This window comes from Cavia porcellus, unplaced genomic scaffold (assembly GCF_034190915.1).
Source record: "Cavia porcellus strain 051 isolate PalLab524CR breed Dunkin Hartley unplaced genomic scaffold, mCavPor4.1 scaffold_28, whole genome shotgun sequence".
In the NCBI taxonomy this organism is placed as follows: Eukaryota; Metazoa; Chordata; class Mammalia; order Rodentia; family Caviidae; genus Cavia; species Cavia porcellus.
Window position 1 is genome coordinate 46,035,856 of NW_026947511.1, and position 25,558 is coordinate 46,061,413.

Here is a 25,558-nt window from a genome sequence, read left to right on the forward strand (position 1 = left end):
AGTACAATGCCTAACCTCCCAGGCCTTGTTCTGAAATCCAGGCAAAAGCCTTCCCGACCCACAGCTCTTGCATTCTGCATGCACCTAAAACCAGTGCCACATGGATGATACAAGTCTGGAGCAGTAGCCCAGTTGCCTTCTCTCTAGACTATAAGTGTTGAGTGCTTGCATTGCTGAGGACTATAAACCCAATCACAAGGAACAAAGTTTTAGGCTGCCACCATTTTGGAACATAGTGTTCTGGGGATCTCTTCTCAGAGCAAATTCTTTGACCTTTGCAATTGTAAGGCTACAAAGGCTGGAGTCCTTTTGGTTCTTGTGATGTCCTCCCGCCCCACCCCCCCTTGGTACAAGGGATCAAACTCATGACCTGGTGCTTGCCAGGCAGGTGCTTGTGCTGCTGAGCTAAATCCCTGGCCCCGCGTCATCTTTTCTATCGTTTTGTTCCTTCTCAGTAGTCAAGTTCTCTTCTATCTTTGCAATTCATGAACCTTTACTGGAGCTTGCTTTCTGGCCAAACTCAAAAAGATTTAAATCATTCTGCTGGGCTCTTTCCTCTTGATTTTTCTGGTAAAAGCTCCCAACCGTAGCCACAGCATGGCCTCAGCTTTAGACTGGCTTGAAATTTCTTCTGCAAGATTAATTAGTCCACTGCCCTTAATCTCAGTCTCAGGCAAAGTCTCTGGACTTCAGCAAAATGCAGACAAACTTTCTGTCAAGCTGTAACATACACCGTCTGGAGTCCATCATACAATGCAGTCCTTCCCAGCAGAAACCTGAGCTTGGTCTTTACTGGTGTCTGTAAGCATTTTGGTCTTCTGACTTCTGGCCAGACTTTCTCATCAAGTTCAGCTTATAGCATTCCAGGGCTGCTGCATCAGCCGTATCTCCAGAGCCTTCCCAGACTCTTCACAAGCAGGTTTTCAGGCCCCTCCACTTCATGGCCAGCTGATGTCATAGCAGCAGCCCCACTGCTCTGGCACTAAAATCTGTATCAGCCGGTACTTGCTAGAAAAACAGATTTAATGCCAGATATACATCCATATAAGAATGTACAAGATTGGCTTACAGTGGCCACCTTCGCTGTCAGGCATGGAAGAGTACAAAAGGCCTGTTTGTGTAGTCTGGAGGTGAAGGGTTGTGCTGGAAGCCAGAAGATTACCAAGGTGAGGGTGAGAACTATGATCGTCTGTTTACTTAGTGACTTCCATACCTGTTTTTTTTTTTTTTTTTTAGTGTTTGCAAAGGCCAACCAGTACTCTTGGGCCTATGTGATGGTCACTGAAGTTTTGTTGGGAATGCAGTGGTACCTCGGCTCATGAACTTATGCTTGCAATTTGGTTGCAGCAAGAATCTTGGAAAAAATTAAGTTCATAGGTTCTGTAAATGTTCCTGCATACATTTTCGTGTGCACACCTTTTCTCTGGGGTAAATTTCTAGGAATCTAATTGCTAGGTTACACAGTAGTTACGGATTTAGTTTTTAAAGACTTTTTCCAGATTGACCATACGGGTTTGTATTTCCAGTAGTAACCTATGTGTGACCCAGTGTGTCTGCGTCCTCTCCAGCGGGCTGAGAGCCTGTCGGTCATTTGTACTTCTGATGTCCAACTCCTGATGGCTGAGGCCGTTCCGTGCATTGCGTGTGCTCACCTGCCACCCACCTCCCCTTTTTCGGTGAAATGTTTGTTCGTGTTCTTTTGCCCCAATTTAACTGGATTGTTTCTTTTACTATTGAGTTTTGAGAGTTCTTGATGTGTTCTAGATATTGTTTTGTAAGTCTTTCAGTCTGTAGCTTGTCTTCCTCATGAAGTTCACAGAACTGTAGCAAAGCAGGAATGTTTGACTTTTATATAATTGAATGTAATGGTTGAATCTTATATAGTTGAATCTTTTAAAAATCTGGATTGAGTTTCGTAACCTGTTAGGAAAGGCATTTCTTACTCAAGGTTATGAAAGTCTCCATTTTTCCCCCTGGCTTCGAGGTTACTTTTTCCTTTTTACATTTCAAGGTGTGCACCGTCTGCAGTTTATTTTGGTGAGTGGGAGCAGGAGTCTCCCTGCACCCCCACCCGCCGCTCAGCTGGTCAGCAGGTAACTGTGCTGGGGCCGAGCAAGCCTCTCGTTTGGGAGCCGCTTTCTGATGGTTTCCTAATAGCACAATTCTAGTGCAGTCCCGGGCCGCACCAAGCAGGACTCCCACTCCCCGCCCTGGACATCTGTGGTGACACTGGTGTGCTGTTAGCCTGTTTGACCTGCATGTCGTCCCCCAACCCATGAGGAAGAGGAACCTCGGGGCCTGCCGGCCCTGGGCCTCTAACAGCACTGGCCCCGGGGCAGCCCGGGCCAGGTAGAGGGTGGCTTTGGCGCCTTGGGAACTAACTCAGCTGTGCAATTCCCCCTCCCGGCTGCCTCGCTGCAGTCCCCCTTGGCTGAGCGCTCAGCCCCATGAGGGAGAAGCAGGCAGCAAGGGTGCGCAGGTGGCCAGGCACGCAGCTCCTGCTGGGGTCCCGGCAGCGGCAGTGGTGCCGTCGGCCCGTCGGCGGCCAGAGACAAACTGCTGTTTCCGGGCCTTGTTTTCCCCGGAAGTAAACCTGGCATGGGCCGGATCAGTGAGGTTCTGAACTTTTCAGCGAATGGAAGCATCCAGAGTCACAGAGGGGCGCTGCACATGGGGGCAGCCCATAGCGAGGCTGGCCGGAGCAGGGCCCGGGCCCTCAGGTGCTGCCCCAGCCTTCAGAGCCTGGTGGCCTCCTGCGCACAGCAAGGACCAGGCCGCCCCCAGCCGGGGCTGGGCGCAGCCGGAACCGGGTGGCCGCTGCCCACCGAGTGAAGAAGCTGCCGGGCCAGCCGGGCTCTCGTTCTCCCCCTAGACTGCAGCTCTGTGACCGCAGTGTCCTCCCCCTTGGGCTCTCGGGGACACTTGTCCCATTGTGTCCTCCTTCCCCCACCCCAGATGAATGTCTGACACACGGCCTGGCCAGTCGGACTGTGTGGCTCTGCAGCTTTCAGTCTGCAGTGTGGGGGACTCTGGGCCAGGGTGTGGATAGCGGGACGGACCTGCTCCGTGCCCACACAGGGAGGGGACCAGGGGACCGTGTTCGCTCCAACCTGCCGCCCTCCGCAGTGGTGCTGCCAAAATGCTGGGGCCTGCGGGACCTTGTCCTGCTCCCAGCAGCATGGACCCAGTGCCCACACGTCCCCAGAAGACAGGGGAGAGCCGCGCAGAGAGGTCGAGTGAGGCTGGCTTATCGCTTCCATTTATTGGGTTTAAGTTGTACAGTTATGAAAATAACAGAACCACACTGGAAGCCCGGACGGTTCACACGGTCGTGTGGAGTGAGGTCAGTCTACGTCGTTGCACAGGTTGGTTATGTTTGGTACCACAGATGTTTATAATCCAGACAAGATCAGATTAACAGTTGTATGTACAGAAAACAAAAGGGGACTCATTCAAGTATCAAAATACAGAGACAAAGATTAAATAACATTTTATTACAGTTCAGTCCATCGCCACACAGGAGCCACGAACTCCGTGGCCTGCGCAGGTCCTCTGCCCGGCGCTGCCACTTGGGGGGACCCAGGCCCAGCGGGCAGTGCCGACGCAGAGCTGGCAGGAGCGGGGTGGCCGCCGTGCCCGCCGAGTGGCCTGCACTCAGAGCAGTGCGGAGCGGGGCCTTCCCGGGCCTGTCCCTGCGGTCACTGCCCTCCAGGAGGGGTGGGAGAGCCAGCCCGCGACAGGAGGTCCAGTTGCCTTTTCTCCTGGAACATTCAGAAATAAACCAGCCTCCGTCTCAAACGAGAGCCAGAGCCAGCGCAGACTGGCCACGGCTTTCCCACAAGAAAACACCCTGAATAAATAAGAAGATACAGCAGCTTCAAGGGGCGCCTAGTGTGGTGTGAGGACTGACCCGGAGAGAGGCTCACCGTAGTGTTCGCAGCTGCCCGGCGCGGCCGCCCTGAGGGCCCTCGTGGCTGGCCCAGCGGCCCCGTCTTGGGGACTCCTGTGGGACCTGTAAGGCGTGCGCGGCAGGCAGCAGAGTGCAGCCTCGTGGTGTCAGGGCCTGTCAGTACCTATGCTCGGAGGACAACCCGCCTCCACCTCGCTGCGTGAGCCACTCCAGGCAGCTGGACACCAAGCCCTCCTCTAAGGCTGCCCAGGGGGCTGGAAGGCTCTGCACCCAGAAGAGCCCTCCTGGGACCCCCAGGGCCAGGGCCAGGGCAGCCCAGGGGAACGAGTGGCCACCCCGGCTTGGCCTCACTGCCCTGCAGGGCCAGCCCCTTTGTCCTTGAGGCAAGAAGGAAGCCCAAGTTATGGCTGAAAGCAAAGCAGGCTGGCAGGAAGGGTTCCGTGCCGGCCGATACCAGGACACCAGCCTGCCGTCAAGGCCACGCTTAGGGGGATCAGTCCCCGATCGATCTAGCCTTTCCCACACCTTGAGCCAGGGCGGAGCCCAGCAGCAGAGACTCAGAACGAGCCTCGTCACACAGACCTCACTGGACAAGTCACAGGGTGGTGAGCGGAACTCCGCCATTCCGCGCTTCCCCTTCCCGCCCCGGACACGGTGGCCTCTCCCCGGACTCGGCCACCCGAGGGCCTCGCTGCAGAGCAGAGCAGAGCGGCTCAGCAGCCCGCTCCAGGGTGCCTGCAGAGCATGACTCCAGCCCGCTGTGGCCCCAGAACCCCTGCTGTTCTCTGCAGAGGTCTGCACAGGGGAGCCCGGACACGGGCTCTGCTCTGGTCAGGTGCCCCGGAGACACCTGCTCCTCTCTGCTCCTTCCCACGCGGGGACCACACTGAGGACCCTACGCTGAGGATGGGGCTGCGGCCTCCCTGGTGATCGACCTCAGTGCCCGTCCTCTGCCCCGTGGTCGTCTAAAGGTTGGCAGTTTACCTAGCGGTTTGAACCAAGTGTTAAAAGTTCATTTTATAAAAACTTTTCTACTAAAAACATGTATGCTGGACAGGTCCCGTCTCGGCCTTCTGGGGTCCCAAGTCTCCTCCGCCAGGGCCTGGGCTGTGCCCGGAGCAGCTCCCGCGGGCAGGCAGGCCCGGTCTTCAGTGCTGCAGGCCTGGGGACGGTGCCGAGCCTGCGCCTGCCTCTTGTTTCCGCAGCCGTGTGGTTCCTCGTGGCTCAGCTTGGCAGAAGCAAACATGGAGGAGGACAGGGTTAACGACGGGGCCAGCACCAGGCAGAGGAAACCCGAAGGAGCACAGGAGCAGGACAGAGGGTCCCTCAGCCTCCCGGAGTGCCCGCTGCAGCCTGGCCACCTGCTTGGAGGCACAGGACAGGCGGGTGCCGAGGACCCGCCTGCTGTCACCCTGGCTGCTGCTGTTACCACTTCTCCGGCTCCCCCCTGCACCACCACCTGCCTGGGCCTTGCTGTCCTCGGTCACTAACACCCTGTGGCTCCAGGTGTCAGCCCTGCAGCAGCGCTACACCGCCTGGGAGGCCAAGCCTCTCCTGGAGACCGGGGAGGTGAAGCAGGGGTGCAGGTGAAGCCTCTCTCGGGCCTCAGGTGACAGGTGGCAGAAGGTGCTTGTGTAGGGCACAGGCCACTCGCCAGCTGGCCCTGTGGAGCCTTGGGGTGCAGCCATACTCGTGTCCCTGCTCCATGGCATGGGCTTCCACTAGGACCCGGGAACCTGCTAAGTGGCCAACACTTGCCATGGGCCTGGCCCAGACCTTTGGCCCTCAAAGTGGTCTGCCCGGCTGGGCCGTGTCACTGAGCAGGGCCTCAGCATGAGAGGCCGGCATCTGGGGGCAGCCAGCTGCAGTAGTGCAGGGGACTCCCCAGTGGTCACAGTGGTTGGTGGTGTCAGGAGAGGGGGGACAGTCAGCGCACGGCCCCGGCTGTGGCTCAGGACAGAGGCGGGCGAGTGTTCCCACCCTCGGGATTCGCTTTGCCGGGCCAGAGGCTCCCCGTGGTGCCCACCTTAAAGGCCACTCGCCCCCCGCCGTCCTCAGCCCGGGAGAGTCACAGTGTTCGGAGGTGTAGGTAAAGAGCTGTGAATGTGGTGGCGGCAGCCGCTGCCGGCGGAGCTGAGACAGCAGAGCCCAGTGGCAAAGGCACAGTGAGGCTGGGAGCGGGGCGGCCCGTTAGAAGATAGTGGTCTCGTACTTGGTGTTGAGGCTCCGCTTGGAGTCTGGCTTCGGGTCCACAATCCAGGAGACACTGGCGTGGGACTGCACCTCCTGGTCCGTGTCGGGCGGCTCCAGCTGCCAAACGAGGGGACAGGTGACTGATAGGAGGGCTGCCTCCAGAAAGGGGACCTTGCCCCGTGGGAGCCTCCTGCTCTAAGCCCCGAGCCCGGACAGGCGGTGGGGGTCTTGGGTCTCCTGGGGCAGAGCACTCCCCTAACCCTAAGGCCACTGAGAGGGACACAGGACAGACACACAGGGCTGAAGCACACAGGGTGGGCAGCGCGGGGAAGAACAGAACGTCACGCGGGTGGAGGGTGGAGGCGCAGCTCACGGTGGCTTCGGGGAGACTGACACACAAGACAGCAGGAGGCGTAAAGACCTTGACTCCGGGACTAACAGACGGCAGCGGTAGGTAGGAAGGACGGTGGGTGGTGCAGGTGTGACAGTAACAACAGCGACTATCGGGGGGCAGCGGCACCTGGGGTGCAGAGCAAAGCAGACATAGACACAGACACGAGGTCACCAGGGCACGGTGTGGCTGCCGTTGGCAGCCCTAGGCGCCCTGTGCTGGGTGGGGCAGGGAGGACCTGCCAGTGCAGCCCTGCTAACCCAAGAGGGCCATTTCCCCAGGCCTGGGACCCGCGTGTGCCCAGCCTCGCCCCTGGCCCGTGGCACGTACTGCGGACTTCCTCACGGCGACCCGAGGCTTAGGCACAGGCTTGGCAGCCTTGGTCTCCATCATCTCGGCCACAGTGGCCCCCACCGGCCGCGCCTTCTGGGCCTGCAAGGCCAGCTGGTAGGCCACCTCGAAGGCCTGGCCCAGCGTCAGGATGATCTCGTATGTCAGGTTCTGGGGAAGAGATCACCAGCCACGTGAGCACTCGGGGCTGAGCGTCCCGGAAGCACAGATTCGTCCTCCCCCCAGCTGGCATCAGCGACAGCCAGCAGAGCACAGTGCACGATTCTGACCCAGGATTCTGTCGACAGAAACCCGGACCAGCGCAAAACTGGGGTGGCGGGATGGGGACACCCTGCTGTCTCTGTGGGGACAGCATGGAAACCTCCTCTGGGCCAAGTGCTGTTCCTCGGGGTGCTCAGCTCCCTGTGAGTAAACTGGCGCTAAAGTTTCTATGAAGTTTGATTTTTGCCTCCAATGCGTGGGCAAAGGTGAATGTGGTGCCATCCAACACCACCTGCCCACTGACCCCACGGCTTCAATGTGGTCCTGCAGAGCAGGGCCCATTTAGGCAGCGCTGGCTGTGTGGCACCTGCAGGCTACATAGGGGTCACCATAGGCCACACCACAGCGTCTCAGAGCAACCCTGGAGGCCACGTGCGGTTCAGGGCAGAGCTGCGGATCCAAGGCCCCACTGGCCTTGGCCTAGTGAAGGGCTGGGCACAGAGCCTCAGGGCCACAGCGCCCTAGACAAGACTTGACTCGCTCCAGGGTGAGGAGCCAGCAGCAGCCAGGCGCCTGAGCAGTGTCCTGTGCTGTGGGTGCTCCCGCAGAGCATTGGGCAGAAGCCATAGGCTAAGCTCCGGAGCCCATGCCGGGGTCTGCACCCCTGGAAGGCACTAATGGGCCAGAGCTGGGCGTCTTGCCCAAGCCAACCTTCTGCACAGGGCCCCAGCCACACTCACCACGTCCACCGTGCTGAACACGTGGCAGTAGTGGTGGCTGGTCTGCAGGTCCTTGGTGATGTAGGCGAAGGTACACAGGTCCTCGGGGTCCTGGGCTGCACAGGAGATGTTCCGGATCTCATGCTCGGCGATGACATTCTGCCGGGGACAGGGTGCTATGGACATCTTGGGGCGACCTGGCACAAGGGCCACCTGTCTGCCTTAGGCTGGGGCATCAGCCTCTGTCCGTGTGGGTGCAGGGCTGGCTCCAGGGTGCCTGGTTAGGTCTGGGGTCTGCCTTGACCATGCTGGCTCAGGCCATACTGCCCGCACGGCCACCAGAAGCCCCGTCAGCCTCTGCCCTTGAGCCTGGGTGCGTGGGCAGCAGGAACAGGGCCCTGCCCACTGAGGGAACCACACCAAGTGCTGTGGGAAGCCAAGCGCAGGGCTTGTGCTGAGGACAAGAACAGCGGCCCCACAGCAGTGGGAACGGGGCAGGTCCCAGGGAGAGGGACGTCCTGGCGAGACACACACCTTGTTGGAAGCGTCGATGAATTTGACACCTTTGTACGTGATGGACAGGATGATGGTGGGGATCTTCTTCATGTGCTCCGTGGATTTCTGCAGGAAACGGCGCTCTGAGGATGCCCTTTCTGCCAGGAACCCTAAGGCCAGGCCCCCATCTTCCTGTAGTGGGGTGAGGCCTGGTGACCAGACCTGGTGCCCCCTCGTGCCTCTGCCTGCTCCAGCGCCTGCCCCCCCCCCCCCCAGGCTCCCCACCGCCTACCCGCATCTTGGCGCAGGCGTCCTGCGTGGATTCTGTCCCTCGCAGGTCTTTGATGAGCATGGAGCCCAGGTACTGTGGGGCGAGCAGTGGCCAGGCTTAGAGAGCCTGCACTACCACATGGGGTGACCCTGCCACCCTCCCCTGGGCACCAGGGCAGCTGAAGAGCGCAGCACAGCAGAGGTTCCCGGGGACAAGGAGGCGGAGGGGCGGAGCGACTCACGTTGGCCTCGTATCCACAGGACTCGAAGATGAGCTTCTCTGGCTGGTGCTGCCAGCTCTGCACAGGGGCGTAGGGGGCGGCCAGGCTGGGTGGCCGCAGGGTCAGCTTGGCCTCGCGGGGCTCTTCCTGCAGACATCACAGGAGTCAGGCGTGCTGGGGAACTCCAGCAAAGCCCAGGGTGTAGACACAAAAGCTCGGAGAGGTCAGACATCAGGCACTTTGGCCTGTGCATGCACTGTGACACCACAGCAAAAAAACAGTGGCAGGCACCCAGGCCACTAGAGCAGGGCACCAAGAGCTGTGGTACTGTGCAGTGCTGGGAACAGGATGCCAGGTCCCCCCATGACATCCCTGTCCAGGCAGAGAAGAGCCGCAGCGAGGAAGCATTTTCACCGTCCTTTGGAGTCGGGCAGGTCCTGAGTGGAGCTGGGAGCCCCAAAGTGACCCCAAGAGGGTAAGGTCAGGATGCCCGGTGGTGCCAACCCAGGCTGGGGCTGAAGGCACACGGGATGGGGGGTGAGGGGAGGCGTGCAGCAACACTGAGGACACTGTGTCTGGACCTGTGTCATCTCCACACGGCAGCTGAACTGCTGTACGCTGCACTGAGGGTCTCACATATGGCACCGGGGGGACCACAGCTTTGAGGCGGGCGGCACAGCACTGACAGGCTGGCCCAGCTTGGCGTGCAGGGCCTGGGGCTGCTGCTTGCTCCGTGGCAGGGAGTGGCCTAGCATGTGGGGTTCTGGGACAATGCTGGGGAAAGCCACTGCCGCCACCTGGAAGCTGTGCGGTGGGGAGGCGGGGCGACCTGACACCAGCAAAGGGGAAGCTGCCCTCACTGAGGGGCAGATGTGCCTGCCAGCCTGGCACAGGGCAGGCTGGGGGAGCAGGCTGAGCTAGAGGAGTCGGGCAGGTCCTGAGTGGAGCCAGGAGCCCCAAAGGGACCCCGAGAGGGTAAGGTCAGGATGCCTGGTGGTACCAACCCAGGCTGGGGCTGAAGGCGCAGGGGAGCAAAGCTCTGTGCAGTGACCAGCATCTGCCTGGCCACTGCAAGACCACCAGGAGGCAGCGGCAGCAGCAGTGACTGTGGCCTGGCTGCAAGGGGACTCAAGCAGGGGGCCCAGAAGACCGCGTGTTCCCAGCCTGCCCAGCGGTGGGGCACAGGGCAGTAGATGGCTCCGGAGCCTGGCTGGCCCGCACCCATCCCGCCCACCTGGACTCGGAAGCGCTCGGCTCGAGATGGGGCCATGGCATCCTGAAGGCCGTCGAGCCGCCGCCTGCTTGTGTCCCCCGAAGGCAGCAGCAGGTCTGCGGAGCGCCCTGTGCAGGAGTCGCTCTGGCTCAGGGGGGATGATGTTTGGGAGAGCAGGTCTTGGCACTGCAGGGAGACGGTGAGGAGACGCTGGACAATGAGGACGAAGGGCAGTGCCTGGGGAAGTGGGCAGCTGGGCCCTGCCCGGGCTCCATGCAGCCTGGCTGTCTGCCAGCAGCGGCCCTGAGGTGGGCTCCACTCTCAAGTAGCCGTGGGGGAAGCCCTCGTCCCCCTGCAGCAAGGGCTCAAATTGTGGCCAAGTGCAAAGCTCTTCACTAGGCAGTCGCCTCTGCAGCAGTACAGAGGCCGGGGGGCTATGTCTGCCCCCCAGACCAAGGCTGGGCCTTGGCTCCTCGTGTACAAGGCTTTAGGACTGAGCAGGATGCAGTGCACAGCCAGGAGCTGGCACCAGGATAGGGCCAGTGTCCCCCACCCTCATGGTATGCCCCACCCTGCAGCTGGACAGGTACATCTTGACCTGTGGGCTGAGTCTAGATACACTTGGAGTCCAAGATTAGCTGGCTTGGGCACGAATTATCTATGATTTTAAAAAAGGCAGGCTCTCTACCAGGTGTAGTGGTGACACCTGTATTTCCAGCTACTTGGGAGGCTGAGGCAGAAGGATCACTTGAGCACCCAGGAATTCAGAGCCTGCATGGCAAGAGCCCTCTTAGCAAAGCACCCTGGGAATTCTAAATCCGAAGACTTGGAGTAGGCACAAGAAGCTGGTGTCTGCTGGACAGGAACCCCAGTCTTGCCTGGTTCCTCCGGCTCCCACCCTGCCAGTGTAGCGCTGGGCTCAACCCCCCACTCCCCATGGCTGGGATCTATTTATGTTCATTCGGCTTTCTTTAAATCGGGTCCTTTGCTGCAGGCCTAGAATGTGAACGGGGCCGCGGGCGGGCACTGCTTCCCCCCCCCCAGCCCAGCTCTGAGCACCCCACCCACTCACTCACTCGCAGCTGGGAGAACCGTGGTGGCTTCTGTGGCGGCTCCTCGTAGGGCCTGTCTGCCAGGGAGGCAATGATGCGCTTGCGGTGGCCCAGCAGGTGGACCTTCAGGACCTGCAGGGCAGGGTGGAGGTCAGCGGGGCGGAGGTCAGTGGTGATGGGGCCAGCGCAGGAGGGGCCGGGCCACACTCACATTGACCAGCTCCAGCTCCCAGAGGTTCTTCACAGTGTCAATGGAGCTGTAGCCGCTGGACAGGAAGGAGTGGACATAGTCCTGCAGCCCCAGGGAGTCCAGCCAGGATGGCACTGACGAGGGACTGTGCCCATCGTAGCCCAGGGCCTTCACCTGCAGGGCACAGGGCGGGAACGACATCCGGGACTCAAGTGAGACTGGGGCAGGTGCCAAGGGGGCCAGGGGCCTGCAGGGACCTCTGAAGCGGACCCTCCCTGAGCATGCACGCTGCACTCAACACCAGCATGGCTGAGGAGCAGAGCTAGAGGCCCGGGGCAATTGCGCCCTCTGCCGCCACTGTCCCTAGGTCCCTGAGGAAGACTGCTGGGCCCTGGGAGGAGGGTGGGCACCAGGCCCGCACACTGCCTGGGAGATGGTGATGGTCACCTTGGGGAGGGAGCGTGCAGCCTGGAGCAGCTTCCACCGGTGCTGGGGGTCACTGATGCCGATCTCCCGCAGGTCCTGCTCTTCCATCACGTTAGGCCCCTGAGAACAGAGACAGGCTGTCAGGGCCCCCACGGCCTATCACTGCGCTCCTCCTCAGTGAGGTCCCAGGAGTGCAGCCTGGGCGGAGCCTCCAGCCTGACTGGCTGCATGTGAGGTGCACTCTCCTGGGGGCCAGGGGACTCCACTGTGTCCCCCCTGGTGCTGCCTTGTGACTCCAGGCAGCAGCAGTGGAGCAAAGGTGCTTAGGGCTCAGCACGGTGGCAGCGATGGCGGCTGATGGCTGCATCGTGTGCCCATCTCCTGAGGGACAGGGACCAACCCCTAGCATGTGGGTCACCCACTTCACATGACCCTGCTTGTTCCAGTCTCTTGACCGTTTAAGACAACAGGCAGCTGTGAGGCGGGCTCCTCTCCGCAGCACCAGGTGCTTCAGACTACATCCTCGGGGCCGCACAGCCGTCTTTCCCCAGACGGACTGGCATCCCGCCATCACCTCTTAGACGTCACGCACAGGGTTTCCTTCCTCCCTCTGGGCTGCAGAAGCACCGGGTTAGCAAGGGGTGGTGATCCTGCTCCCTGGGCCACTGTGGGTATCGCTTCCAGGCTGTGGACAGGAAGGCAGTGGCCACATGGGTGCCTTAAAGTTCTGCAGATGTCCCTGTCTCCTTGGGGTGTCACTGCTGCATCGTCCTCCATGCCATTGGCTGCGCTGACAGGTGCCGTCAGGCAGCTTCCCCTGGAGGCGGGGCTGGAGCCTTGCACCTCGCTGCTCTTCTCCCCGCTGCGTGGCAGAGGACCCGCGCCTGGAGTGCTGGGAGCCGCCTCTGCAGACCCGTGGGCATCCTTGCACGGCTGCTTCCCCAGTTGGTCGTTTAGTTTTTAACTTTTATGTTGGTTTTGCAGGGGTAGGAATTATTTTTTACCCCTGACCGTTGCATGTGACTGCTCTTGTATAGGTCTTGGCTTCCTCGGGGTCAGAAGAGCGCCCTCTGCCTGTGACTGGCCGGCCTTCCCTTGAGGGACACACTTGGAGGGAAGGTTTGAGGCAGGACCCAGCCTTCTTTCCAGGGACTGCGTTGGCCACTTCCTCAGCTCACCCTTCCCTCTCCACTCCAGAGCCACCTTTGAGGCCGAGGCTCCTGCCTGACTGCCCGGTCTCCTGAGGAGGGCGTCACCTGCCCCGCTATGTGAACAGTGACACGTGGACCGCTCCACAGTGGCCCCACAGTAGCCAAGTTATGGTGACAGCTCCCACGGAGCCTCCGCGACCTGGGAGGGTAAGTGCCATCTCTCAGGGGAGCCTGCTGCATGGAGCTGTGGCTAAGGCACCCCACAGCCTGTGGCCAGCTCCCGGGGCCACCACACCTCCAGGTGTCACCAGTGACTGAGGTCACTTTGGAATCCAAGTAGGATCTTCGGATGGGGAAAAGCAGAATGGCAGCCGGCTGCCCACACTGCCCATCTGATGACAGGGACACCTGAGCGGGGGTCTGACCTGACCTGACCTGGGCCAGGAAGCTCCAGGGGGAGGAAGTGAGTGTCCAAGGGCAGCACGTAGTCACGTCTCCAGCTTTTAAGGCCACGTGATGCTGACCAGTCCAGTTTACTCCAACAAGAGATGCCCTGGTCACCTGGCCCTGTCGCAGAGCTGAGGCCACCTGTAGCGCTGAGGAGAGGTGACACGCAGGAAGACCGTGTAGGTCCCATGGTGGGAAACACAGCAGCTGCCATCAGCACACGTCCTGGGTGCAGTGCAGGGTCCTCGGGCCCCAGAGTGACTGTGTCACCATGCATGGGATCAGCTCATGCACACATCCTCCAAGAGACGACAGCTCCCCCATCAGCAAGACTCCGACCAGGGTGCATCCTGCTGCACGGACCAGGAAAGGGTCATACGCCCCGTCGGGCAGCCCATGTGCTTACCTGCAGGCAGCCCTCAGCCCTGCTTCCTTGTCTGGGGCTGAGATCTGGAGCTTGCAGGGCTCAGGCGGTCAGAGGTGACTGAGCTTTGTGAGGTGACATGGACCCACCCTGAGCTCAAGCAAAGGTGCGGGCCAGCGCGGTGCTGGACTCCCCACCTGGTCAGCCCAAGGCAGGCAGCAAGGCTGGGCTGGCCCAGCTGGGGCACAGCATTCCAGCAGCCAGCGCTCCATGGTAATTGCTGGGCACTTTCCACCAGGTGCATTGGGACGCGCAGCCCCAAGTTGCACTGCTCCGGGCTGGGCCAAGGCCACGATTTCTTCCCATCCAGGACCTGGTTTCTCAGAGCCCATCTCAGAGGTGCTAGCGGGGATGTCGAGGGCAGTGTGCACGTGCGCTGTGGCTGTGCCGCAGTCTGGTGGCTGTCGTTACTTCCATCGGGCCAGCTCGTGTGTGTACTTCCCACCAGGACTTGTCCCACACTCTGGTACCAGCCCAGTGCTGGCCACAGCTATGGAGGGCGCCCCCAGGGCCCCTGCTGCACAGCCTCGGAAGGAAGCGGCCTCTGCATCTCGAGGGGGTTTTACGGCCCAGCACGCTACCGAATGTGGGGGCAGCCTCGCCTAATAACAGGCGATGGCTAGGCAGGTGCATTCAGCAGCAGGGGGACGTGGTGGGGACCCTGTCCGGCTGAAGGGCAAGGGCCGTCTGTGGCTGTCTCAGCGGTCCGGGGACTGTCCAGGCCGGGCTGGACTTCCCTCCTGGGACCGGTCTGCCTGGGGGTCCTGTGCACATCACGGGGAGGGCAGAGACCAGACCACCATGACTCTGCCTCCCACACCAACCAGGGAGCCTCAGTCGGAGGGGACACTGCTGCCACCCGAAGGGGAGGAGGAAAGGCTGAGCCATGCAGTCCCCATGGCTGGCTCCGGGCAGCATGAACTAAGGCCCAGCATGGGGACCCACAGCCTGAGACACTGCGCCCCCAAGTGTCTGGTGCCATGGGCTCCGGGACAGTGCAGCCAAGGGCTCAGACTGTCCCTTGTCAGTCCCTGTCCATCTCCACTGGGTGGTGCAGGAAGCCAATCTGATCCTCCAGAGAACTCCTGGCAGTCACGCAGGGCTGCCATGACGGTCACAGCCCCCCACCCAGCAGCAGGAGAGGGCAGGAGGCACAGCCAGCGAGCCTTGGGTCCTGCCACTAGACAGCCTACCTATACCCGAGCGCATCTGCACTGGTGAGGGGGTTCTCTGGGGGACAGGACATTCTGGCCTCGGCACACATGGGTCGGACCAGACAGGGCTGTGTTCCCACGCAAGGGCACCTGGGGCAGTGACGCTGACACACAGCTGCTGACCAGACAGGCGTCCCTGGGCAGCCCCTGCGGGTTGGGTTCTGTATCACTGGAGGCAAACACGGTGCGTGTGAGGCTCTGAGAGGCTGCGTTGCACGCCTGTGCTTTCATCGTCTCTAGGGACCGTCACCCTCCCTGTGTCTGCAGTGCCACTGTATCTGTGCTTAGTTTACTGTTGCACCGTGAGTTTTTATTTCCAAATGTCTTGTTCCACGCCCGTGGGACCCAAGGCGCACTGAGAGGCCCGACTGCACTGACAGAGACACAGGGATGTGTATGCTGCAGGTGTATGCTTTGTCCCCTCCCGGACAGCACAGGGACGAACGGTGTGCAGCAGTGAGCCTGGGACTTAGGAGCCACGGTGGGGCGACGGGCGTGGGTTTCCTGGGCAGAGGCGAGGGTCAGGCTGAAAGCACCGGGGCACAAGGCAAGGACAATGCTGCCACCAACACTGAAGCTGCCTCGCTGCGGGGACGGCTACCGAGGCCCGCACAGCCTGTCCTGTCCTTCCTCAAAACGGTACAAAACTCCACAGTGACAGCCACAATCTCGGAGCACACACATCACCAGCCCTAGCCCTGGACACCTCTGTGTGACTCCCAGGAGCTGTTACCCTGTGGGAAGGACTCTCCCAGGTGGACGCAATGGCACAGGCAACACCCACAGGGCCCTGTGTGGCCAGATGTGGTGTCCTCCTGCACTGCTGCCCCGGCCTGGAGCCTCCGTTACACACTCAGCTGAGGTCGAGGTGTCGCGTCTGCCCACAGTGCAGTGCGTGGCGCAGGCACACTGGGCCATGTGGGCCTCTCTAGAGTGAGGGCTGCCGGGCCTAGGTGCACATGCGGCAGCTCTGCCGCCTGCAAGCTGCTCTGCAAGCTGCAAGAGCAAGGCCGCCTCTAGCCTGGGCAGACACAGCTGGCTTTGCGCTCTGATGCCCTGCGTGTCCCCTGGAGGAAGCAGGTCACAGGTCACACAAGACTCATGGCGCACCCTGGCAAGACTGTGGCCCTGGCCTGCAGCGGTGCAGAACACACGAGGGGTTCCTGGCCTATTGCCCTTGGCATCTGCAGAGTGGCCCCAGCGGCAGCGGCTTCCTGGGAAGGAGGTACAGGGACCAGAGGCCAGCACCATCCTGGGCCCACAGCACCCTGCTCCAAGGCCTGGCCCTGCTCCTGCCCAGAGCTGAGCATCAGATGCCCATGGCCTGTAGGAGTCCATAGGTAGCTTCAGAGAGGTCCAGGTCCTCAAGCTCCGGGTCACAGCCACTCTGATGGTCAGGTCTGCGGCTCTGAAACATGCCCTGAGACCACTTGTGCATATGTACGGTGAGGAGGGCTGGGGCAGGGGGCTGTGGACAGTCTGAACACTGCTTGTGCCAACGGGCCATGGGACAGCAAGGAGCTGGCGCAGGAGAAGCAAGCGTTCCCGAGTGTCCTCCAGTGCCCACCCGGTGCCTGGAGCCAGTAAGGTCCACAGCCACACACACTGGCACCAGAGAGCTGCTGCTCCTCATCCGAACTCAGGCAGAAGGGGGGCTGCATCACTGTCCCTGTTTGGCTCCCGCGCCCACAGGAAAGCCCACGATCTGTGGGCCCTCAGACCACAGAAGTCAACTCAGGAGACAGCCCCACCCCACGCCGTGGCCAGCAGATGGCCCTCCCTGCCCTCTGCAGGGCCCCAAGGAAAAGCCCAGCACAGCCCTGGCTCCCACAGCTCTGCAGAGCTGGTGGTGGTGGCCATGGCCAGAGGAGTGGACGGTGCTGAATGGCACCTCTGCCAGGCCTGACACGGGCTGAAGCCAGGAGGGTAGTGAGGAGGGAGCTAACTGGAGGCTGGGACGGAACACAGGGCTGAGGACCTGGCTGGGAAGTTTCACGGCTGCTCCTGAATCCTGGCTTGGTCAGCGCTCCCCAGGCGGCAGGGGGAGGAGAGGCGGGTGCTTTCAGGTCCCGCCAGCCTAGGGTCCTGGCACACACCGCACCCCCAGGTGCCAGAGTTCAGGCACCTCGGATCAGGTCAGGCCACCTCTCGTCCCCGCTGCCCTGCGCATCTCCTGTGGCCGACCCCGGCTGCTGCATTGTCGCTATGAGCTTTGTTTTTCCAGCCGGACCCTAACTGCAGCCCAGGGCAGCTCCTCACTTGCTCCTCTGGTTTCACACCCAGTCCGAGTGGGCCGCCCACTCCTCCCGCACCTCTCCTGTGGGGCTGCCTCGTTTGTATGAAGTTGAGGTCACACTGCAGAAACTTTCGGCTCACCCAACACACAAGGTGAACATTTCTCCACTCCAGTGTCCCTGCTGGCACCGTGTCCCCAGGTCCACACCTAGCCTCAGGGCCACCGCAAAAGCACACTCTACACCTCGGTGGAGGGGCCAGACCTCGCGAAGGAAGGCCCGGCAGCTGGACGACTGCCTCCCTCTGTGCTCCCAAGGAAGCCCACTCCCTGCAGATGGACCTGTAATGGGCAGGGGCCTGGCTGCCACTGAGGCAGCCGCTCCAAGCATGGGCCCTTGCACACAGACCCTGAGGGCCCTGCCGGTTGCCTTGGCCTTCAGGCAGGAGAGTGGTGTGGGTGAAGGTCAGGCCCAGGAGCCCATGACAGAAGCCTCCAAGTTTCCACAGCACCTAAACCGTCTGTGACCCCAAAGGCAAACCTAAGACAAAGTGACAGAAGCCATAAGGAAACCAGTTCCAACTTAATGGACACCCTGGATCAGCTAGCACAGCCAAGCACCATGGCGTATCCGCCGACTCAGCTAGCCACTCAGGAGGCTGAGGATCGTTTGAGTCTAGGAGTTTGAGACCAGCCTGGTCAACGTCGTGAGACCCTGTCTCAACAACTAAACATCAGCCAGTGCAGTGCAAGCCATGAACCAGCGAAGGGGCTACTGCTTGGCAACACAGCGACTGACTCCTCGGCACAGGAGATGTGGCAGCCGAGTTCTTCAGAGAGGGACCTAGCACAAGGCGAGTGTGCGGTCACTCGTCAGTCACAGGGATGTTCCATGGCAGCACGGACCTGTCCATCTGCAGGAGCGCTGCGGACTGACGCTGACCACTGTCTCAGCGAAGTGGCTGGGTGGAGGCGCTGGTGCTGAGAGGGGCCTGTGCTCTGGGCACAGGGACAGCGAGGGACAGTGGGTGATGGGCCACAGAGAAGCCGGCCGGGCCAAGCCCACAGAGAACCATGTTCAGGGAGAACCCTGGGCCGGGGAGGCCAGACCACACTGCGCCTCCCTGCCCTCATGGGCAGACAGCACTGGAGGTGTGCACACAACCCCAGGGCTGCAGGTGTCACCAAGTGACTCCATGAACAGCGCTGAGAACAGCACCACCCAAAGGGGCACTGATAGCCACAGAGCTGTCACATCATCCCTCTGCCGCCAGCGGCCTATTGCTGGGACCCGAGAGCTGGCCTGGGAGCCGCCTCCGTGGCGGTGCCATGGCCTGGCCCATGCAGGCACCCCGGGCAGGGCATCCAGGAGAGGCCGCTTCCAGGTACCACTGGATCCCCTGCCCATGGCCTGCACTGGGTTCCTGTTCCACAGGGAGCCGGGTACAAGCTGCCTGGGTTTTTCTTCAGTTTTCTTTCTGACTTGTGTTCTGCTCTGTAGGCAGGCAGGCTTGCTGCCCTGGCCCTGGGCAACCAGCCTCAGCTCGACAGCTAGGGAGGCTTGCCTCACTGACCGCCTGCCTGCCAGTGAAGCTTGGGGAAGTAAACTCCTGGCTTCCCTGAGATGGTACGTGCAGTCCCCAGAGGGGACTGGCTGTGCTGCCCGCAGCCCCTGGGATGCTTAGCACAGGCTGGCCCGGATGGCACGTGGCCCAAGGTCTGGGGGGCAGGGAGGGAGGCGACGGTGTGTGACACTTGCAGCCTTCCCAGATCCCATCACCTCTTCCCTGGGTGACAGGTCTATGTATCCCGTCAGCTCCAGCAGGGCCGGACGGGGTGGGGCGGGAGTGGCCCTGGCACTTACCAGGAAGCGGACATCGTCAAAGCCATTGAGAAGCAGCTTGCTCTCATACTGCTGCAGCCCGAGGGACTCCAGCCACTCCCCGACGCTCTGCTCCAGCGTCCGAGAACCTGACGAGAGAGGAATCGGCAGACGCTTGAACAGGGAGAAACCATTAAGGCGGTAGCAGCGGCACTCAGAGGAAGACAGATGGCACTGCCACATCATCGTCATTACCATGGAGCAGCCAAACTAAGAGCGAGAGAGCAGAGAGCAACGCGCACTCAGCGCCTCTCCGCGCACGGCCTCCCTGCCGGGGCACCGCACCGCTGCTCCTGGGAGGCTACAGCTGCACCTCATAAGCATGGCGGGGCCTCACCCTGGGTCCCCAGTCTCCAGGCCAGCTGCTCCTCAGCGCCATAACAAAGTCAGTCCCCACGAGTGCTGGGGGGCCGGGGAACTCCCGAGTGCCCAGGAGCCCGGCTGCTCCTCTCATCCATGCACCTCGGAGCCCCACGGGGCACTGATGAGGGGCACGTCTTGTGACCTTGCAGCACACATGGCTCGGGGGCGAGCGCGCGTCTTCATGCAGCCGAGGGACACAGGCACACAGCGTGGGCTCCGGCAGGGAAGCGGCGGCGGCCATTCACGGGGACCCAGCGCATGCAATGCAAGCAGCAGGGACACGGCGGGGGCAGAGGAGACTTTTACTTGTTTTCCCCCAGCAGTCCCGGAATAAGCAAACCATGGCGCGGGCCTTGGTGCTCAGGGGCACACGGCGGCAGCGAGGGGCCGAGGGGGCGCACAGGATGGCGCCAGGGCTGGGGCATGGGGCATAGGCTCAGGTGTGGTTCCCTCCGCTGGGGCAGCAGCATCGCCTTCCGCCAGGCTAGGGCAGCCGGCCGGCCCAGGGCCCATCCGTGCAGACTCGGGGGACCGGTGAGCGGGTGTCTCTGGGGCCGGGCTCTGGCTGGAGAGCCCTCTCTGGGCCGGGCTGGCCTCTGAAGCCTCTCGGGGAGAGGAGCCACTCCCGGGCCTCGCCCGCCGCCGGGGCAGGCGGATTCCGTTCCCAGCAGAAGAGCACAGAGCCCTCGGGCTCGGAGGGGAGGGGAGGTTCTGTCCTCTGTGGGGCTGCGCTCTCCAGCTGAGCAATGAACACACAGCGACACAGCTGTCCTCTGGGCTCCGATCCTCTCCGCAGGGGTGAAGTGCTCCCCGATTCTCACAGGTGAGAAGGGTAAAAAGAGAAGAGGAAGAACGAGGTGCAAGGAAGGAAACCGAAGAAGCAACTATACAACGTCATGTCACTTCCCTCGCACTCCCGACGCGGTGAGAGTCATCCTGTCGGCTCAGGCTCTCTGCCCTTCAGGCAGGACAATGGCAACTTGCTCCGTTTTCTGAGACCCTGGTGACCAACTGTGACAGCCTCCACCCTGTCCTCTGTCTCTGCAGAGCAGCTGATGGTCAGGGGGCCCGTGGATGCAGCTGCGGGGCTCCGAAGGCTCCGGGGCTCTAGGCTAACCGGCTAGGGGCGGACCCCACCGAGGTGCGGCGGCCCCAGCTGCTGATTCATCCCTGCCGGTAACCCAGCAGAGGACGGAGGCTTTGTCTGAGGCTCCCGGGCTGCTCGTCCTCACTTACTCCTGATGTCTGGCCCTCCCCTTCCCCCGCGCACCCCTCCCGCTCAGGGAATGCATCAGGGAGCGGCCAGCAGAGCCCGCTGCGCCACCACCAGGGAACAGACAGGAGGCGCGCCCAGCCCAGAGCAGCCAGAAGACAGATTTCCCGGCTCTGTGTCCACATACAGATGTACACATCTGCGCCCCAGGCTAAAGGCACTGGCAACACCGATTAGGAACAATAGAGGGGTCTTTCCTTGCAGTTTTGATTTTATAGTTTCTAGGGCTGGCGGGAGGGGACAGAGGAATGACACTGCCCCAAGGGCACAGCCCACAGGTTAAGTGCCCCAATGTGCCACTTCTGGGAAGACCACACTTCTCATCACAAAACCAGGCAAAGCTGTAAAGTTATTTTGAGTCCACCAGGTGGACACATGACTGCTCTCCCGTGGGGCGGGGCCAGGCAGCACCACACCCAGGGCAGGCCAGAGCCAAGGTCAAGGGAGGTCCCGGGCCAGCCCCAAGTGCAGCAGACAGGCCACACTGGTCCCAGCAGAACATGTCAGTCTCAATACCAAGAGGACCTAGTGGCACTGCCAAACAAAGGGGTCTATGCCCAGGGGGACTGGGCCCCACAGAGCCTGCACTCACAGCCACTCCATGGAGAAAGCGGGCTTGCGTGGGCAGACTCGGGCTCACAGCTCTCCACCACCTGACAGCCCAGGCCTTTGCTGAAAAGCAGCGCGGGGGCCAGGTGGGTGGAACTCGCCTTCCAGACTCAGTGGCTGAGGACTGCTGGGTCAGGGCCTTCACACAGGCCTGGGACCTGAACTGCACTGGCCCTGCTTTTCCTGAGTGACCCTCCGCAAAGCTGGCCAGGCTAGCAGCACCATCATTGCCTGTGGGAAGGTTCGAGCCTGCCCTGCTGGCCAGAACCTGGCCTCTTCTCCATCCTGAGACCGAGGCCAGCTGAACCTGGGTCCTGACCATTCCAGAGAAACAGCAGCAGCCTGTTGTTTCTGGGCTGCCGCTCCCCACTCCTCAGCCTGGTGGTGGTACAGACGCCTGGGGCGGAGCTCTGCCACCTGCTGGGCCAGCCCTGTGAGGTGGCCACCTGCATGGGCCCAAGGGAATCATGCTAAGCTGGGGAGCAGAGGGCAGCTAGCAAAATAAGCACCCAATCGGGCTGCATGTTGGGGTACACACACACACACACACACACACACACACGGAACCCCTCTTGCCACTCCTGTGGGTTGATGAGGGCAAGAACAGGTGGGCGGGCCCACACAGCAAGGACAGTTCAACACTAGCTCCCTCTGAGCAGCTCTTTGAGGGCCGGGACTCCGGAGGGCCCACATCCGAGGATGGTGTCTGTTGGGTCCACACTCAGGCACACATGGTATTCTGTCCTGCTCCCCGGACACTGAGGGGAACCGTAAAGCAGGTGTTGTACCGAACGGATGACTCCTGGTCCCATCCCTGGATGTCCCCAGTGCCTGGCTCTCAAGGTGACATCACTCAGTTCTTCCCCAACATCTGTGCCAGCAGCCGACGCTTGGAAAGCCTGTGAGCTGTGACTGATTGATAGCAAGTGTGGACCGATGCTGGAAGTGGGTCCCCCAAGACTCGCGCAAGCCTGAGAGCAGCTTGGCTCTTCTGCTGGCACCCAGGGGAACAGGGTGCTGGAAGATGCGCTGCTTCAGGAGCCGAGGCTGAGGAGCAGGTGCCCTGTTCTCTAGGCTTCGCGCAGTGAGCACATGACAACTGTGACACACATGGGCTGCCGTCTACCGAGTGCCTCTTCTATCTTACAGCGGCCTAGGAGGGTGCTGCAGGTGAGGAGCTGGCGCTCACTGAGCTCAGGCAGCTTGCCCCGAGGTGCGTATCCAAGGCCAGGGCGTGAGGTTCCAGCCCCAGGAGTTCTTTTCTCCCAGATGTACACACCACTCCCCTGTTAGACTAACTCCCTTTGGGCTGCAGGAGCTCTCATAGACCTGGTGGTGCTGCCCGAGGCTGCCAGGGCTGTCCCAGACGAAGGGTGCTCACCAGAGCACGCGGGCAGCCCAAGCTGGGAGTCCAGGGAGACACTCCAGGGGTATAACATCAATACTGCAAGGCACGCTGTGCACGTCCCCTCCCCAGAAAGGGACAGGACACTGCCTTGTCATCAAGGCCACGGGGCTCACAGGGCTGGGACAGGCGTTACTTATAAAGCAGGCTGAGATGGACCTCACCCAGGGCTTGGCTGTGAATGACCACAGCGTGCCATCGGGGAGTGGGGGGTGAGGAGAGGGCACATGGGCCCCTTGCCAGGTGATGCTGGTATAGGTGAACAGGCTGAGGCTCTCTAGGAGCTAGGGAGACCAGCAGGGAGGTGTACCCCAGGATAAGCAAATCTGACAAAGCCTGCATTTACAAAGATGAAGAGCAAGCCGGGCGTGGTGGCTCACGCCTGTAATCCCAGCACTGGGGAGGCTGAGGCAGGAGGATCGTTGCGAGTTCAAGACCAGCCTGGGCTACAAAGTGAGCTCAAGGCCAGCCTGAACTGCATAGGGAGACCCCGTCTCAAAAAGACAAGGAAAACACAAGAAACAAGAAGAGCAGGTCACGAGTGCCCATGACGACTGTCTTCCCCATGGGTGACCTCCCATTTAACTTATGCACTTTCCCCTCCGACTCAGACGGAGGCAGGTTCGGGCTTGGTGGTCCAGGCTCCCCGGGGAGCTGGCTGCAGCATAAGGTACCTGAGATCCTCTGCTGTTCCTGAGAAAAGTCGATCCCCTCTCCAATTGAGCTCATGATCTTCTCAATCTGAAATGGAGACAGAGCGGAGCGTCAGGCTCAGGCCTGCATTGCCCGCCCACCCCCTACCGTGCAGCTGCCCCGATGGTCTCTTGGACACCCCCAGGTCCAGCTCACCCTGTGAGGGATCCTGGCTGTCTGATGCCCAGCACTAGGCTCTCAAGGGAGTGTGACAGTGAGAGTCCGGCCCAGTGGCTGGAAGTGCCAGACAGACTGCCTCCCTTTCCGGGCATCTGTGCACACGGGCAGAGGGTGCACTGCGGGCCAGACCTAGCATGGCCCGTGACTGCACAGACCTGAAAGGCCCTGTGAGTACAGGCGGCAGCTCTGTCTACACCACACCCAGCTGCCTGGATTTGTGCCTGGAAGACCGTGAGCATGAGCAGGAAATGACACAGTGTGGCCACCGGCTCTGAGGTGCAGACCGGCAGAGCACCTGCACAAGGCACCCTTGGCAGCCAGGCGAGGCACTTGCTTAGCCCCATGGAGCCCACAGTAGTCCTAGATGGAGTTCTGTGCTGCGGAGAGGTGCAGACACTCGCCCTTCCCCTGGACCACGCACACACGGCTAGTCCCCAGGGATCCAAACATCCCCAAGCCTGGCCCTGCATGGACCACCTGGCGCAGATCCAAACCCCCACCCCAGGAAACCTGGTCAAGGCAGGACCCGACCAGGCAGTGACAAGGAGCCACCTCCTCCTCCCCAGCCTCTGGGCTACAGTGACAATGAGCTCACTCACTGCAGGTCCTAAAGAGGGCCTTCTGCACCAGCACTTGGATGCCTGTTCCTCTAAGTGTAAGTGAGGAGCCCAGGGCGACAATCAGGAAAACAACTCCCCAGCCAGCCTCCAGCTGGCAGGCGAGCAGGCACATCCACCACCCAGCAGAGCAGCCGGGGCGGGCGCAGGAGCTCAGCCACAGAAGTGACCGCTGGCTCAGCGTCATCTGCCTGCCTCTCAGCAGATGGCAGACTCCATCCCTGAGCTCAGAAGAGCATGGCAAATGGAACTGGCCTGGTCCCGGGAGCAAACCAGGGTACCTCCATTTCCCGTCCAGTGGTACCAGGGGCCCAGACGTAGGCAAGAGCAGTAAGGGCGCTACCCCAAAGAAAGTGCCCCCATGCACCCCTTTCTTTGACCTTGCCCATTTTAGATGCCTCAACAGATGGGCAGTACTTCAGCCGCCCAAAGCCTGAGTACAAAACTGGTGACAGATACATCCTCGTCCAGAGCAGCCAGCTGGACACCTGGTCTGCGAGCTGCCTTCCCCAGAGCGCCCCCGCCTGGTAAAATCTACACCTCTCAGTGCCTGGGCTCAGACCAGGCCCCTTGCACACCAGACAAGAGCTGCACCATGGAGCTGTGTCCCCAGCCGATGATTCATTTTTTTAAAAAGGTAGTTGTAGTTCAAAATGCAAAAGTTATAAAACGTTACTCAGACAACAGTGTCTCCCCACCTCTGCCTCCTAGTTCTCATCCGCCTCGGTGCATGCTCGGTGCTACCCGGATCCAGGTGGAAGAGCAGCAGCTGCACACGGCCCCCCACCAGCAGCCGCGCGCGTGTGCCACTCAGCAACTCCTCAGGGAACTTGGAGTTCTTTCCAAAGTCCAGAAAAAAATTTTAAAAATAGATGAGCTGTAAGGTACGTGATGGGTGCTCCAACAGGTAAGACATGCAGTCTGGGGACACCTCTGCACAAGGTGTGAGACGTCTGCAGGACAAGTCCCGCACCCTTCTCCACAGCACCCAGCAGTCAGTGGCTGGCCACGCCAGGAACTGGGGTCCTGCTAACGCACCCAGGCAGCCCCCCCAGCTGCGGGAGGCGCCCGCTTAGAGCCCTTTTACAGACTACACCTCTGCCGTGACGTCCACCCAGTGGCACACTGTTTTCCCCAGAGCATCTCCCCTTCCACTGGGAAGGCTCAGGGTACCTAAGCCAGCTCTCTGCTCCTGAGCCAATCTCCTGCCCCAACTGCGGGGCAAACCCCACACCACCGTCGTGACACAGCCCCGCCAGCTCCCAGAGCATGGGATGTGCAACCAGATTACAGGACCTCAGAGGACAGGTCTGAGGTCCAAGGAGCTGCCGAGTCACCATCTTTTTGTTTTCTAAACCGGTGCAGAGCAACAGGAGGGGATTCAGATGAGGGGGACTTTGCTACATGGGGAGGAGGCTGGGCTGCAGCCTCTGAG

The 25,558-nt window shown here is 61.1% G+C and overlaps 1 protein-coding gene across 8 annotated transcripts in view; it reads right to left on the bottom strand.

The window, feature by feature from the left end:
- Positions 1–3,243: 3,243 nt before the first annotated feature.
- The window catches only part of Anks1a (ankyrin repeat and sterile alpha motif domain containing 1A), a 147,258-nt gene continuing 124,943 nt past the window's right edge, over positions 3,244–25,558 (bottom strand). For 3 of the 8 annotated variants that reach the window (XR_010044120.1, XR_010044121.1, XR_010044125.1), the window contains 14 exons: positions 23,308–23,374; positions 18,966–19,072; positions 11,654–11,752; positions 11,228–11,380; positions 11,041–11,148; positions 9,986–10,150; positions 8,773–8,898; positions 8,553–8,624; positions 8,300–8,386; positions 7,787–7,924; positions 6,825–6,995; positions 6,525–6,623; positions 5,937–6,220; positions 3,244–5,138 (listed from right to left, as the gene is read on the bottom strand). Coding sequence is in view for 2 of the 8 variants with exons in the window: in XM_063239028.1 (XP_063095098.1) it covers positions 5,135–5,138; positions 6,123–6,220; positions 6,525–6,623; positions 6,825–6,995; positions 7,787–7,924; positions 8,300–8,386; positions 8,553–8,624; positions 8,773–8,898; positions 9,986–10,150; positions 11,041–11,148; positions 11,228–11,380; positions 11,654–11,752; positions 18,966–19,072; positions 23,308–23,374 (1,494 nt within the window). In the remaining 6 variants the exon portion in view is untranslated. Of the gene's footprint in view, positions 5,139–5,936; positions 6,221–6,524; positions 6,624–6,824; positions 6,996–7,786; positions 7,925–8,299; positions 8,387–8,552; positions 8,625–8,772; positions 8,899–9,985; positions 10,151–11,040; positions 11,149–11,227; positions 11,381–11,653; positions 11,753–18,965; positions 19,073–19,652; positions 20,596–23,307; positions 23,375–25,558 lie in introns of those variants that run through there. The other 5 variants (XR_010044123.1, XR_010044124.1, XR_010044126.1 and 2 more) reach the window with 4 other exon arrangements.